General features: G+C 48.5%; 1 protein-coding gene across 3 annotated transcripts in view; it reads right to left on the minus strand.

Moving 5' to 3' along the window:
- ORC2 (origin recognition complex subunit 2) overlaps positions 1–15709 on the minus strand; it is a 484925-nt gene that overhangs the window by 174606 nt on the left and 294610 nt on the right. For all 3 annotated transcript variants that reach the window (XM_086955229.1, XM_086955227.1, XM_086955228.1), the window contains exon 11: positions 5691–5823. In XM_086955229.1, coding sequence (XP_086811355.1) covers positions 5691–5823 — 133 coding nt within the window. The remainder of the gene's footprint in view (positions 1–5690; positions 5824–15709) is intronic.

Here is a 15709-nt window from a genome sequence, read left to right on the forward strand (position 1 = left end):
TCTTGGAACAGCGCATTGGACCTCCCTCTGCTCCGGTGACTTCCCCGGCTCCGGTTCCAGGGGCATCTCCTCCGGGCAAGCGCCCCCAGACACCTGGTGTGGACGCGGACGCTTTCAAGCGTTTACGCCAAGCTTTCTTGGATAGCCGACCTGGCCAGCCGGCTGCACTTCCCGCTCCTCCACCTCCGTTGCCTCAACCCGCTGCGGGTTTCCCAACAGGCACCCCCGACAACGATCCAAGCGCTTGCATTCTGGGGCCTTCCTCGGCTCCACCTCCGGTCCTCTCGGATATGCTGGACCCGAACGATATTGCTCACCCCGCTCGTCGGAGTGGGCTCCGGGAGACAAGGTGGGTGCTTATGTGGCAGAACACATCATCGTCGTCCTTTGGAGAAGGAGGCCCGGAATTGCCTGAGGGCGGAATGCCCCCGCCCTTCCTTGGAGGGTAAGGTGTCCCTCACACCTGAGATCGACCCCAGGATGCATACCTTCCTGCAGAAATTAATTTGCGACCCGAAGAAGGGGATTGACAGGTCATGGCGAGCTTGCCAGGACAAGCTCTTGGATGTCCTCGGCCCGGCTACCAAAATCCTGGACATGGCAGAGGAGGCCAAAGAATCAGGCTCTTCTATTTCTCCGGAAGTTTTGTCCAACTGGGTTCAAAGGGTAATTGTCTTCTTGGGCAATGCCAATTGCGCGCTCTCTACTGAGCATCGTAGGTAACTACTTATCAAGGTCGACTCAAAATTAGGCGACCTAGCGGACTCTGAGGCCGGAGTGGTGGCCCAGGGGGGCCGATTTGTCGAGCCCTTCGTTAGGGAGCTCGGCAAGTTCGTGAACACATTCACGTCCCTGGATAGGGCCCAGTCTACGATTCGCAATGTGTTTCCCCGTGTTTTTCGCGGGGCCGGCAGAGGCAGGGGCCGCTCTGCCGGTCGCGCTCACCAGCAGGGTAACCAGAGAGGCCCCGGCCAACAGCAAGACCAGTCCCGGTTTGGAAATTTCTATCCTACGAGAGGACGCAGAAGAAAAGGAAGAGGATACCGTGGAAGTTCCACCAGTACAAACTCCGGTGAGTGTTCACCTTTTTTCCCCGTCAAGGCTTGGAGGGCGGTTGGCAAGTTGTTATCAGGCTTGGGAATCCCTTACACGTGATGTGTGGGTTCTCCAGACAGTGCAAGGGTTCCACATAGAGTTCATGGGGTCCCCAAGGCAGCTTTCTCCCCCACATCCCCTCCACTTTTCAGATTCGGATGCTGCTCTGGCAGGCTAAGAGGTTGCCTCTCTCTTGCGCAAGGGTGCCATTTCCCTGTCTATCCGTCATCCAGATGGGTTTTTAAGCAATATCTTTTTAGTGGACAAGACGGATGGCGGCAAACGGGCCATCATAAATTTAGGCGCCTTCAACGAATGGCTGGTGTATCGCCGTTTCAAAATGGAGGGGATTCATCTCCTGCGGGATGTTCTTAGTCCCGGCGATTGGATGGTCAGTTTGGACTTCAAGGACGCGTATCTGGCCCTGTCTTTCCTCCGCACAGGAAGTTCCTACAGTTCATGTGGAGAGGCCGCGTTTATGAGTTCACCTCCCTTCCGTTCGGCCTCTCGTCGGCGCCATGGTGTTTTACCAAGATCCTCAAGCCGGCGGTGGAGTGTTTGAGAGCCAGGGGGGTCAGGATGATCGTTTATCTAGACGATCTCTTTTTGATGACCTCATGTCCGCAACGCCTGGGAGTGCAGCTTTGGATTGCAGTTGCTCTCCTCCAAGATCTTGGGTTTGTGATCAACAAAAAGAAATCTCTCTTACAGCCGACCCAGTCCCTTACCTTTTTGGGGTTCGTCATTGACTCGACGTCCTCCTCTCTCAGTCTTCCGGCAAAGAAGATCTCCAAGAGCCGCCACAAGTTGCGCAGTGCGCTGGCCAAGCGCCAAGTGTCTCTCGGTCAGATAGCGCAGGTGGTAGGTCTCTTGTCAGCCTCCATCCAAGCCATCTTTCCGGGCCCTCTTCACTACAGGGCTCTGCAGCACCTGCAGGCGTATTTTCTACGGAAGGGGTTCCCCTATTCTCTCAAGGTGAATCTGACACCCGAGGTGATGGCGGAGATTCGATGGTGGATGGACCACATGGAAGCCTGGAACGGGCGAGCGATCTTTGGTTCTACCCCGGATCTAGTGATCGAGTCCGATGCCAGCAGACTAAGCTGGGGCGCCCGCAGCGGGGATTTGTCCACAGGAGGATTGTGGTCTCCAGCAGAACAGAAGTTACACAAAAACTGTCTGGAGCTTTTAGCAGGTTCGTTCTCCGTACGGTGTTTGACCAGAGACTCAGTACAGTCTTGTGTGCTCCTGATGATGGACAACAGCTCGGCGGTTCGGTATGTGAATCACTTGGGCGGGACTGATCCAAGGCCCTCTCGGATCTGGCGGAAGTATTGCCTGGACAGCCAGATTTCGGTCACTGGCGAGTACCTCCCAGGTCGGGAGAATTTGGAAGCAGACTTTCAGTCTCGTCATTTCCGGGATTCCAGCCTGTGGAAGCTGGATCGAGCCATTTTTTCCACCCTGAACGACCACTGGGGTCCGTTCTCGGCGGATCTGTTTGCCTCCCGTCTGGACCACCAGATTTCCCGGTTTTTCAGCTGGAGACCGGATCCCCTGGCGGCGGCCACGGATGCGTTCCTCCAGGATTGGAGCCTAGAACGGGGATACGCGTTTCCTCCTTTCGCGATGATCACACGCTCCTCGGCTCAGATCCGCAGACAGGAAGCAGATGTGGTCCTGATTTCCCCTCTATGGAGGTCGCAAGTGTGGTTTCCAGTTCTTCTGGAACTTTCCTGGGATTTTCCAATCCTACTCCCCCAGTTTCCCGCTCTTCTCACGAATCCCGAGGGGAATCCTCACCCGCTGATATTGGCGGGGTCTCTGTTTTTTATGACGTGTGGCGGAGTTCCGGAGTAGATGGGAAACCCCGGGCCTTTCGAAAGAGGTTGAGGACCTCATCTCCAAGGCTTGGGCGGACAGTACGGTTAAGCGATACCGGTCGGCATGGGGCACATGGTCCTGTTGGTGTATGCGATGGGGTTACGATCCCTTGGTCGCCGACGTGGTTGCCGTGGTGAACTTAATGGCGCAACTGGCCTCTGATGGCCTGGCTTACCGCTCTATAAATTATTTTCGATCAGCGATTTCGTCTGCTCACGTCCCTGTGGATGGTACTCCGGTGGGGGAACATCCCCTGGTATGTAAGCTGCTACGTGGCATAAGATTGTCTTTGCCCCCGGATCCTCATTACTCCGCCCTCTGGGACGTTAATCAAGTCCTGAACCTTTTTCTTTCTTGGCAACCTAACCGGTTTTTGTCAAGAAAAGAGTTGTCCGCGAAGTTAGCTATGCTGCTTTGTCTGGTTTCGTGTAGACGTGTCTCGGATGTCCGGGCTTTGGACATTTCGGGAAGGATTTTCTCGCCTGAGGGTGTTACCTTTACTCTTCAACGACGCACTAAGTGCCATACCAAGGATATTTCTTACCCGGCTTTTCCAGACTCTCCTAAGTTGTGAGTGGTCAGATGCCTTAAAGCCTATGAAGAGATGACAGAAGACTTCCGTCCTCCTGAGGAACGTCAGCTACTGATTTCGCTATGAAAGCCCTTTAAAGCGGTTTCCTCGCCCACCATTGCCAGATGGGTTAGGTAGGTCATGCAAGAGGCTGGCATCAATTTGTGACAGTTTGGCGCTCATTCCGCCCGCGGGGGAATGGCCTCGAAAGCCTTTGGCTTGGGTGCCTGCCTGGAGAATATCCTTAATGTGTCAGATTGGTCTTCGGACTCTACCTTTAAGAGGTTCTATTTCAAACCAGTTCTCTTAATATGGCTCAACTGGTTGTGGGCAAGCTTTAAACAAGCATAATCCTCGCCTCCAGTCATGACATAGAATGAAAAATTTCCTAGCTAACGTAACGGAAAGTTTCAATTCTATTAAGGACTCGGAGGCGAGGATTATCCCGCCTATTTCTACCGGAGGAGACCCCCCGTATTGGAGTAAGTAGCTGTTTTTCATGATCTTGATGTATTGATGGTATGCTGTACCCTGCTTGCTGTTTCTGCATTACTTTCCGGTGCTATGTATAATGCGTCCCTGTCGTTTCAGGTTCGGACGCCTAGAAACAAGATGTCTGAAGAGTGTGGGACAGCTGTCGTCGCGCTTAGAAAGAGGATAAATGGTCACTGACAGACGACTATATTAGGCTGGTTGACCCTGGTTGGACATGGACTCTGTTTTTGATTGGTTGTTGTTCTTGCCTACTTTTTCCCTATGGTTCATGGGAAACGTAGTCTTTGTTTACCTTCTTGCTGCTAATGGAATAAAGTGAAGAAAGAAGGCATAATCCTCGCCTCCGAGTCCTTAATAGAATTGAAACTTTCCGTTACGTTAGCTAGGAAATTTTTCATTGATACTAACAAGTCTAAAAAAATAAGACTTGCTCCCAAGTAGCATGAAAACCTTTAAGAGGTTCCTGTTCTGCCTGTAAGATGCAAGCAAATCCAAATACAGATCATATGCTACACTAGAAATGATCTAGGTTTAATGGTTGGAAAGCCTTTCAATGTCCTAGATTGATGACTAGTGTTTTACAAGCGTTATGGCTACAATTGCGGACTGGGAATGTGAGCTCTAATCTTGACTTCCCCACTTGACCACATTGAATGATTCTGGAGAAATTCCTTTACCCTCCTTAACCTCAGTTGCCTATGTCAAAAGACAGATGAATTAGTGGGGCATATTGCTAATCTTTCACGCAACGTGGTTTAGCAAGCAAAGTTGCTGTGCTGCATTGAGTGAAAGGAAGAGAGCAGAAATGCTCCATATGTTCCAACGCTGGCATCTTGGGTGCAGCCTAGCACCAACGTACGCAGCCTTTCACTGTAATGTAATGGTGCCTGCCTTACAGGCTGGATTGTTTTTGTGCAGAAAGGAACACCTTCCTGCATAAAACCAACCTAAGAGGCATTTTTCTCTCTCTATGTGTGCTGCAGAATGCAGCACTTGCGGAAAGAGGAAGTAACAAGGAGAAATAAAGATTCTTTTCCTTGTAACCCCTGGTGTAGCATTTTGAGACATTCCCAGGTTTACTAGTTTTAGTAGATCTGGGAATGTACCATAATCCATGGGTGGATGAAGGGAAACGACCATGCTCTACCCATGGAACGCCTCCCAGTTTGCGATGTAATGACATGCTTTGCAACCAGCTGCATTGTGTTATATTTCTTTAAAAAGCCATGCCAGGTGGTGCAAATCGTCCCTGCGTGGTTTGTAAATATTACTGAAGCCTTTGCACTGTACTAGCATTGTCTTGCATGATGCAAGGTCAAATTAATGGCTTGATAAATCTGAGCCTAAATAACTTCAATGGTAACTACTATGTAATAAGGGACAGTTCTGTTCACATTCACTACACTAAACGTGGATGTGCAGCAGGTAAAATCTACTCACGAGAAAGCTTAAGCAGAGCCTCAATGAAGCAGTATTCACTGTGATTTCTGTGAAATGTCGGACACTAAATAACCAAGAAACCTTATACTTTAATGAATGTTGTTCTTTTCAAACTCTGTGTGCTGGAGTTCTCTCTTCACATTCCCATCAAGATCCCAGTTATTCAAAAAAAAATCCAGTGACTTAAGATTGGAACATTACTCACTGATTTTATGGTGATACTAGGAAAGAACCCATTAATGACAATATGGGGTGAATCTTGTAAAAGACAGGTACGGAACTTCTCAAGTAAATTTCTCTTCGATCCCAGGCCAAAAAGAATGATATTGAACCCCAAGCTGCAATAAAAAGAAAAAACATTCAAAGAATCTCAAATGTAAGTGGTTAGGCATTTATTTTAGCATTTCCTACTGAGAGACATTCGGTGGGGCATGCAAAGTGATCAAGCTATCTTAAAGAGTGGTAACATTTACAAAATTCAATGTATGTCTAACAGTATTAATCACAACCTCCATTTTTAGGTCGAGCATTCGAGACCTCTTGCATATACTTTAGTATATACTTATATGTGTATTTACTTTGTGGGCTCTAGAGATCAGCCCTAGGACTTGTCTGCTTACTTTTAGGGACTTTTTTTTCTGTTCAACTGCCTCTATTTAACTGTTTTTATAGAAAATGACCAACAGAGGTCAGTAAAATACTAGAATCAATTTAGCATTCTCTAGATTCCATTCCATAGAAATTGTCTTCCACGAGCACCCGTAGACAATAATATTTTTTTCAAATCTAAGATTTTCAGTGATATGACCACTGAAGGCCCTGATTTTATATTATAAACAGAGCTTTGGGCTATAGCATTTCCAGCTGAAAGGCAATATTTCTCTCCAAGTGTTCACATACCTGGTGTGTCAAGCAGTTTGGTGCTAACTTTCCCTTCATGCTAAAGAACAGTAGATGTTTAAGCATCCAGGCTAATGTGCTGCATAGCTAAATACATATAAGGTCCCTAAGGTGTGACCATTTGCATTGCAAATGCTTGTTCAAGTTGCATTTACGTGGAGCTCTTCCACCACTTTCCTAATGTCAAACATACTGCCACTAGGGCTAGAAAGTGAATCTCTAAACACAGGAGTTTTGCAGATGGGTCGATAAGGACAAGGAAGAAGCCCTGGAGCTTGTAGTTAATTTGCTGCTGTGACCTGTCAGGAGAAAGGGGAAGCTGCACTAACATGTCAGGGGAGGAGTAGGGTCCATAACCGAGAGGAAGATTAACAGAAACCCTGGCTAACTAAAGCTTGGACAGGAAGATGCGGTGCACAGATTGTTGCAGGCCGTGGGTTTCAGCACACATTTCTGAGGGCTGGGATTCATTTTTCATTGTAAGACCTTTGACGCAGAGCAAGAGAAAAGCTGAAAGTTTAAAGGAAAACACTGTAACAAAGTGTGAAAGCTAGAATGAAAAGTAACTTGTAAGAACAAGATAAAGAGACAGGAAGCGTAGGGTATTGGAAAAAAGAGGCGGGAGTGGGAATCAAAATTTCGTAGCCTTGTTATTTACAACCCTGGCATTCAGTAGCCCCGACTGTGGGCTTCCAAGCACAAACTGGGACCTTGCACTTTTCCGTTTGTTTTTTTTTTAATAAAGCATTGACTGGATGTATTAAAGAAGTGAGTCACAAGAAGCCTTGAGTGTCATGCAGTCTTGAGTCACAAAAGAAGTTCAAGCCTCGCAGCAGATCAAGGAGGATTCTGTGTTTGGATAGTGGGATGGAGGACACACCGGAATTTTGCAGAAACCCGCAAAGTTATACCCCCAGTTGTGAACCAGATGCAAAAGACACTAGAGCAAAGGGTATCATTTAAAAAAAATGGATACTTTGTAGTTAGGTTTCTGCCGACACTGCTCCAGTGACAGTCCGTTTACAAAAAAAGTCGTACAGATTTCCTCACACTAGACCCTGAGATATAGATTTACTGTGTAGAAACTGACTGATCCAGCACCCTTATTTGTAGTTATACACAAGTACAGTATAGTTACATCAATTATTTTTTCATTCACAAGTATTTTTTACTGCACAGTTAAACACAACACCAATTCGGCAGGTAATTTTAAATTTGTTTATGCACGACTTCTCCTTCACAATGGATAAAACCGTAGCCAACACTTTTTGTCCTCTCTGACTTCTCTAGGGCAAAAGCAATTTGACCTCTTATCTTTCATTAATTTGTGGGTGTATAGATACAAGTCAGTAGCAATCCGTCTTGTGCTTGGATCTTAGGCCTAGGTGTAGTACTACAGCCGTACAAGATTAAAGTATAGATTTACTGTGTGTCAAATGGGCTTGCCTGTTGGATAACACTGACCTTAGGGCCCATTGTTATTTATTTTCTAAGTACCAGCACATAAAAGATTTTACTTTGGTTGGGGTCTTATCTAAGCCCCAAAGGATGCTAGCATCTTCACGTTCTTTATATGTATCATTTGGTAAACACACAAAAAGAATGCTTACAAATAGTCTAACCATTGCCAATTACTCAGGGTAGCACTCCAAACAATTGTTTTTCACTCACTGTGCCATTCTATACTGAGACCTGCCTTATGGCAATCATCACTGACCCTTCTCCTCAAATGAACAGTCCCTCCCAAACTGCCTGGCATGCCCCCTTAAAGAAGGAACCCTCAATTGTAACCTACGTTAGTCTGCTATTTCCAAAATACAGAGAGGATATGGCTGGCTGGTTGAGCAAGGCGGAGTTCCTAGATCAGATTAACAGGACCACCCTCAAATAGGCAATAGGGAAGAGGGAGATAAAGGTGCCCAGTGGGGACAGGGAGTATGTGCCCAGAAGAGAGAGGGAATCTGGTTCCACTCAGCATGGGTAAGTGGAAGGGCTGGATGGTGCTGAGCCAAGCAAGAAAGAATGAAAGGCCAAATAGAGTGGGATTTCTCAGATAGAATTTTGAAGTAGGAACACAAAGCCAAGCATGAGTCAACACAGCAATACATAATAGTAAAGGTGCAAAGAGAAAGAAAGGGGTGAGACAACCTAAACTAAGTTGCGATGTAGGTCAATAAAGTCCTATAAAACTTATATGGAGGAAACCAAGTTACAGGAAAGAAGCAACACTGAAAAAGAAGACCATTGGAGTAAGTACAGAAGGAGAGAAGAAGTGGGTGCTCTTTTAGGAGAGAAGTGGAGACCTTCCCAGGGCCATGGATCCATTAGGGGGGTAAAAGAAGAGGTATTGTGAAACACCACCTAAGAAGTCAGCAAATACCAGCTAAGTAGGCAGTCAGGATCCACCAAAACAAAGAAGAGAAAGAGGTGCATGCATGGCCGTTGAGACTGCACAATATCCCTGCAAGTAAAGCAACAGCAGTAAGGAATAAAATCTAGAGTGAAGAGATTGGATCATAACTGGAATCATGGGAAAGAAGAGAAGAGGACTTTGCCAGATGGCTATGATACCTGAAAGTATAAAACACCAGCAGATCAGCTAAATCGGACCCTTCCATCAATGCAGCAAATAGGGGTACCGGCTTCTATAAAGGCCATTGACGTTGAAACTGTAACTGGAAACAAAGAACCCTTAATAAAGTGTATACAACTTCAACAGGAGTGTAAAAGTGACCCTGCGAACACTATGTTAAACTTGAAGAGATTAAATCAAGCCATTGCAGAAATAAGGTGATCCTAGAAGCTAAGCAATGTACGGCAACCACTAAAGGTACAGAATATTCACTTCAAGCTGTACTAGTGAGAGGATCCCAGGTCAAAGTTATAGATCTTTAAGCGCAGTAAATGGAGAACAAGTGGAAGAGTGTGAATAAAGCGGGTAAGATGGAAAAACGTTCCAGGCCTCCTCAGCCATATTACTGCTCCATGCCACTACTACTCTTATTTAAGACATTTTCTGCTGCTGTGGATCCCGGGGGACCCTCTGCTCACCTGGTGGCGCCGAGAGATGATTGGGATGCGGATATCGATCGGGCTCTGCTGAAGCAATGCCGATTCCAAAATGGTGATGTAACGAACTCCGTGAGATGCTTTTGCAGGGCAGACTATGGTCAGCGAGGAAGATCCATTGTGCCCTTGAGCGCCTTGATCCCTCCTGTGATGCTCTCGAATTTAGGGGTGATTTTTCAGGACTCAGAGTGGCAGCGGTCATCTGGCCAAGATCTTCCTGCACCTGCGCTGGGAGAGGGGCACCCAGGGGGCTGCTTGCCTGTTGTCGGAGTGGGTCTCTACAGGCGCACTGCATTGGGAGGGGCCAGCTGATTCTCATGCCTGCCAGTAAGCACCCAGTGGTCATGCTGCCCACTTCACCAAAGCAGTGGGTGCAAGATGTGATCCAGGGCCCCATAGTGCCCCCAAGTTCCTTGATCCCCTCCTGTGGTGCTCCCAGGTTTGGGCCACCTTCGCCAGTTTGCAAGGGAGGTGGTGGTCACACAGCCAGGTTCTCTTGGTGCCAAGGGTGAGACCAGATTGCCTATTGGGGCAGGTGGCACCAGTCGAGCCGTGATGCTAGGGCCGGCCAACAGATTTCTATGGCTCCCATTGTGTTCAGACTGCTCGTGCTGCCCTGCTCCACTAAACCAGTGGGTGCAAGTGGGTCGGGCCCAACCCCAGTGGTCAGGGTCCAGAATTCAGTGCTAAGAGAGCCCACAAGGTTATGCAAGATGCTCCTGACTGACCGTCTGAGGTAATGAAGCCTAGAGGCTGGTCTTGAGCAATACTCAGATCGCCTGGGATCTAACCATCCAACTGCACTCCAGGACTGTGCCAAGCAAGTGGAGACAACTTAAGGCCTCAAACAAGAAAGAGCCTTGGCAATTAAAAGGGAATTTTACACATACAGGGGCCTCTTCCACGCCGCTTCAACTTACTCCACCCGAACCACAGGTCCTTTCAAGGTGATGTACCGCAGAGGGCTTAGCAGCTGAGTGGTGGGCGTGACTGGATGTAACGTGCATCAGAGTAAGGCCAGTGTACATGTAATAGGCGCCACAACTTGTTTATTAGACCTTTGTACTGGTCACTTATTTGGAAGACCTTGTGGTGGGGAAAGACAGAGGGTCTGGGATCTAGGCCCAAATGAAAATGGACACATTTACTGTGGTCTCTATAGACAGAACGCTGCTTAACACTCAACCACCAGAACCCAACGACCAATGCACTACCCTGCAAGCGGTCTTCCTGAGATGCGATGGAGGATAAGATTGGAGAGACTGGGGCAAATGTGATGCTTTTACGTCAAGACCTGCGCAATATCGTTGGTAGGGTCAACAAGGTGGAAGGGCAGATTTAATCGCTGGAAGATAAGGTGAACAAACTCAAGAGCTCATTTTCCAACTCAGGCAGCTACTAGCACCAAGAGGCTCAGGCAGAGAACTTGGAGAATAAGTCAGAATGAAGTAATTTACAATTCATCGGCTTTCCAGAAGGAGCTGAGTGCTCCCACCTGGACAAATTGCATGTCATGGATGGCAGAAAGGACACCATCAAGCTGGTTTGTGATCGAGAGGACACACTGCTCTCTTGCTCAATGCCCACCTGGTGGTGTGAAATCCTACCCTTTGATTGCAAGTATTCTTAACAATAGACAGAGATGCGATCCTCAGTGAATCCCGTAAAGTACCAATGTCTCATTTCATTATTATATTTGCAGATTACACCAGAGCTGTTCACCAGTGGAGGAAAATACATGACAAAGATTAACAAAAGCTTTGAGCCATGAGTGTGCAATACATGCTAATATTCTCAGTAAAATAAAGTAATTCATGATTCAAAAACCTTAATTTTTTACACCTCTGAAGACACATGGGACTGGCCTACTGAAGAGACCTGTGGCACTGGGTTACCGAAAGCCACACCTCCTGGATAAGCCGTCCCAATCTAATCATCATTTGGACTGTTTTGGCTGCCAACTGCTAGTCATTCGTGGCAGAAAAAGCCAATCACGAAGGGAGAGGCATAGAGGCCATAACCCATCTGGCTCCTCAGACTCTGTTAGCACTCGCTCCAGGAGTGGTGAGAGGTAAGAACCACCATGCAGCCGAGTCTCAGATCTTTTGCAGAGACTGCAATCATGGCCGGTCTATAGACCCGAGGCCCTTCTACTATAGACCTCAGCTGGCATTTATATGCCCTTGGCACAGGGAGTAGGAGACATGTACTATCCACCACGGATTGCTTTTGTTTATCCTGCATAGGAGGCCCTTGGTACACATTGTACCCAATTAGTAGTTTTTGTTCAAAGATATTTTAGGGGAGTAGATACTTCAAAGGGTGAAGTATGGGGGGGGGGCAGGAGTTGGGGGATTGGGTGGTTATAAAAGAGCCTGTTTGGTTTACATTTCAATTCATAATATTTTCGTTTCTCTTTATATGACGCATATTCTGCTGGATTTTGATGTTATGTTCCAAGGGCACACCCAAAGAATCTGGCACCCCATACCTTCATAGTGCTTCATGCCTGCCCTACTGATGCTGCAAAAGACACACTTACTGGGAACCCGATCCTCATTCCTGAAAGGCATTGGCTACAACTGAGCATACCCCAAAGAATACGAAAGGGGCTCCCGGGGGTGGTGGGGGGTGGATGGGGGGGGGGGGAGGAGGTTAGTGGTGGTCCCCATAGTGTTACACAGAACCTTTGCTCTGGTGACAACTTCCACAACCTCAAGTACCAGGGTCCAATTCGTGTAGGGGAGAGGGGGAAGGAGAGGGGAATTGCCGGGAGGCGCAACAATAGACCTTTTTGAGTGCTTATGTGTCTAATCTCCCTGTTCAAACCCTGCACGCACTTCTGAACGTAATCCTTGTCCATGGAAATACTATTATAGAAGGAGACTTTAACACACCCACTGATTCTGTATGCACCGGCTATCATGAGCCAAACAATTTGCAGTCTAGCTGAGCTCTATGGGGCTTTGTGATGTCTAGAGAGTATGGCACCCCAGAGAAAGAATTTACTCATACCTCCACCGCTTGCTTACAAGACATTGTCCCGCATAGACTCACCCCCCCACAGCTAACACCCTGCAATTAACAGATGTAACTATTCTCCCTCATGGAATTTCCGATCACTCGCTCATCACCGCTTCTTTCGGGCAGTCAAGTGCCACGCTCTGCCCTATTTAGCAACTTAACGCTTAGCATCGAAGTGACGTTCAGTGCACTGACAATTTATAATCAAAACCTCAAGCCTAATTTACCTGAAACAAGGGCACATTTTTCTCCAGGGACATTGGGGTCCCAGGAGCGACAGATCTGCATTCTCTGAGCCTCACTGAGACTACTCTCGTTTGAGGAGGACCGACAATGCTGGAGGCAATCAATGCAGAGAGTATACGAATAGGAAGATAAAAGTGGCAAACTTCTGTGTTGGTTGCTGTAGGAAGGTACATCCTGACTATGGTTGCCCCCAACTTTTTGCCCTGTGTTTTAGCTGGTTTTGGACATAGTCGACCTGGGACCCTGCCAATCAGGACCCCAGGCCTACTGCTCTCTCTTTAAAATGGATTCCATGTACCTTAGGTGCATTTCCAATTGGTACTGGGCCACCTTATCAGACCCCGTAACGCAGGGCATAGGTGTACCCAGGGCCGCCAGGGGCTGCAGCATGTATTATGCCACCCCTGGCTGGCCTCCTAAATTTGACACAACTGGCTGCATGACAGCTGGGGCGAGGTCGTGTAATCACACTTTGCTTTAGATATAGTAGCTCTATATCTAACCATACAATGGACACCCGAGTTCCTATCAGTCACTCCTATGGCAGGCCTTGACAATCCTGAAGGCAGAGTGCATGGGCTCGTGTGAACTAGGTTCTGGCCCGAGCCGAGCCCGGTTGCAGCTTGCGGAATCAAGACCCAATGGCTGTTCCATGATAACGCGTACCACATCGGTAACTTCGGTGTCGCGTTATCAAGACATGTCGAGTAAGGTGTCATACGAATCGGGATGCTGCCCTCTCACCAACTCTGGCGACGAGGTTAGCATTCCGCCCTTCTAGAGGGACACGACATGTACGTAACTGTGAACCCCGGTTAAAGTTAACTAAAGCCTCAGCTCCACAAAATGGATGCTGCCACCACAGACACGAGTCTGACCTCCTGCTGCTGGGAGTCCTTCCAGCGAGGAGCGCTTGGACAAAGGGTTTCCTGTCGAGGGCGGTGTTCGCACCGTCCCAGACAGGGTTTGTGTATTCTGGGTAGGTAGGGCTTTTGCGAGAAGGTTACTGCGGAGTGGCACCCCGGTGCTCACTACGCATCTGCCGGTTAGAACCAGTTCCAGGGGCGACAGCCCTGGCCTGGGGAAAGTCCGGCAGGGGAGAGGGGTGTAACTACCCCCCTTCCTGGTCCCACCCTTAGGGCAGGACCTAGTCATGTACCCACCCCTTTCTTTAGAATAAAGGCCGGAGCAGGGACCCTTCCAAATTAGATCATCTTTGAATCAAGAATACTTTCTACGAAAGGACTTCAAGACTCTTCTCAAGATTTCTCCCTTGTGGCTAAGGAGTAGTCACCCTGCATCAGCGGGCACCATCTAAGAACTCTGCGGTTTGCTGTAAGTCCTTCCTCAAGGAATCCGACGGCCCAGCTCGACGAGAACCGGCTTCCCTGGCACCTCTGACCTCTACCCACGTCATCAGCTCAGCTGTGATCTGTGGGTGCGACGAGACCTCGAGGGACCGGCCATCATCAGAACCTGCACGCTCTTAAAAACCAGCACGACCATCGAGGTAACTCTCTGGTGAGTGCTCTGGGGTCCGAGAAGCCCCGACCCTGAGCCGCTCCAGCTCCGAAGTGCAGTCTCCCAGCATCGCCACGATCTGCGTGGGGCCCTTCTGCTCGCTGCTCAGCACGTTGTCTGGTCACTAGCCGCTGGCTGGTGTCCTTCTGTGACGACATCCGAGAAACATCACTGCCGGTCTGGTTGCTCCAGACTGGCCCTTGCTTCCATCTTTTCGAGAAGCACCCCGGACCCTCCTGGTCCACTCAAGACGCCGACAGCGCCATCCTTCGTGGGACAGCTCGCACCTCCACCGTGGTCGCCGACAACGCCTCCTGGTCCGTGAGACTGCAGAGCCTAGCGTCGCCCACTCACCTGGTCGAGGTGACGGCCAACTGGTGCCTTCCTGGTACCCTCTGACTACTGGCTAGTAGTACGAACTTGGTCCCCTCTGCTTTCAGGTTTCATCAATCCCCGATCCAGGCTTGGATCTCTACGAACTATTCATCACTGGTCGCCGGCCAGCAACTCCTTTTCTTCCGGCTCCTGGCTCGTCAGCGAAGACCCCGACGCCTGTAAGACTTGTGCAGCCGCAGCCCTCGTGGCTAGGTAACTCGGCATTTCAGTGCCTGCATAGCCTCCTTACTCTAGGGTCCCGAGTCCCTCGCTTCCGACTTGCCTTAACCTTTCCGTGTCCCCGGACACTTGTTTTTAAATTGTGCACTTGAAGTATTTGCTAAAGAGATTTGGTTTGTGCTTAGTACCCTGTCCTCATAAAGAGTACAGGGCTGTTGTGATTCTTAATAAATATATGGTTTATTTTCATAACACTTGTGTGGTGTCCTTTCACTGGGTGTTCAAGGGGTACACGTGTGGTAAACAGCTGGCTTAACGCGCCCTCTCGAGTCTTTAGCCTTAGACTGCTCGTATCCACGCTACTAGGATAGCTGGTCTATAGGTTGACTTACAACCAAACACCATAAGGGTCGTTGAAACGATACATAGCGGTCGCTAGAATAGCGAACGTTGCATATCGGGCCAACTTCTCACATTGGTGAGCAGCGGTTGGGATTTGAGCTTGCTGTTGTTTTACCACACGTATCCTAAGAATATCTTGTTGAAAGATCGCACAAGTACTGTTAGTACATATAACTAAAAGCTTAGAATACTCTGAGTTCTACTGAACCAGCTGTTGTAGCTCCTCAAGGCTTAGCACACCTTGGCTACAACTCTTAGCAAGGGAACAGTAGGTAAACACATAGTGTAGGTAGGTGCATCACTTACACCACACTAGAAACAGTATGTCGGACAAAGGAGGAAACTCTGGGTCTCCCCTTGTGTCAGTTGACCCTCCACAGGTCATCCCTTCAGGATATACTGTGCTGAGCTTCAAGGAGTTAAGACAGCTATGTCACTCCAGGAAGATCAAGCAGGGGTCTAACCCCACAACGTCCTTTCTGATTGGTCTCTTGGAGACTTATGATG

This window comes from Lissotriton vulgaris, chromosome 2_1 (assembly GCF_964263255.1).
Source record: "Lissotriton vulgaris chromosome 2_1, aLisVul1.2, whole genome shotgun sequence".
Taxonomy (NCBI): Eukaryota; Metazoa; Chordata; class Amphibia; order Caudata; family Salamandridae; genus Lissotriton; species Lissotriton vulgaris.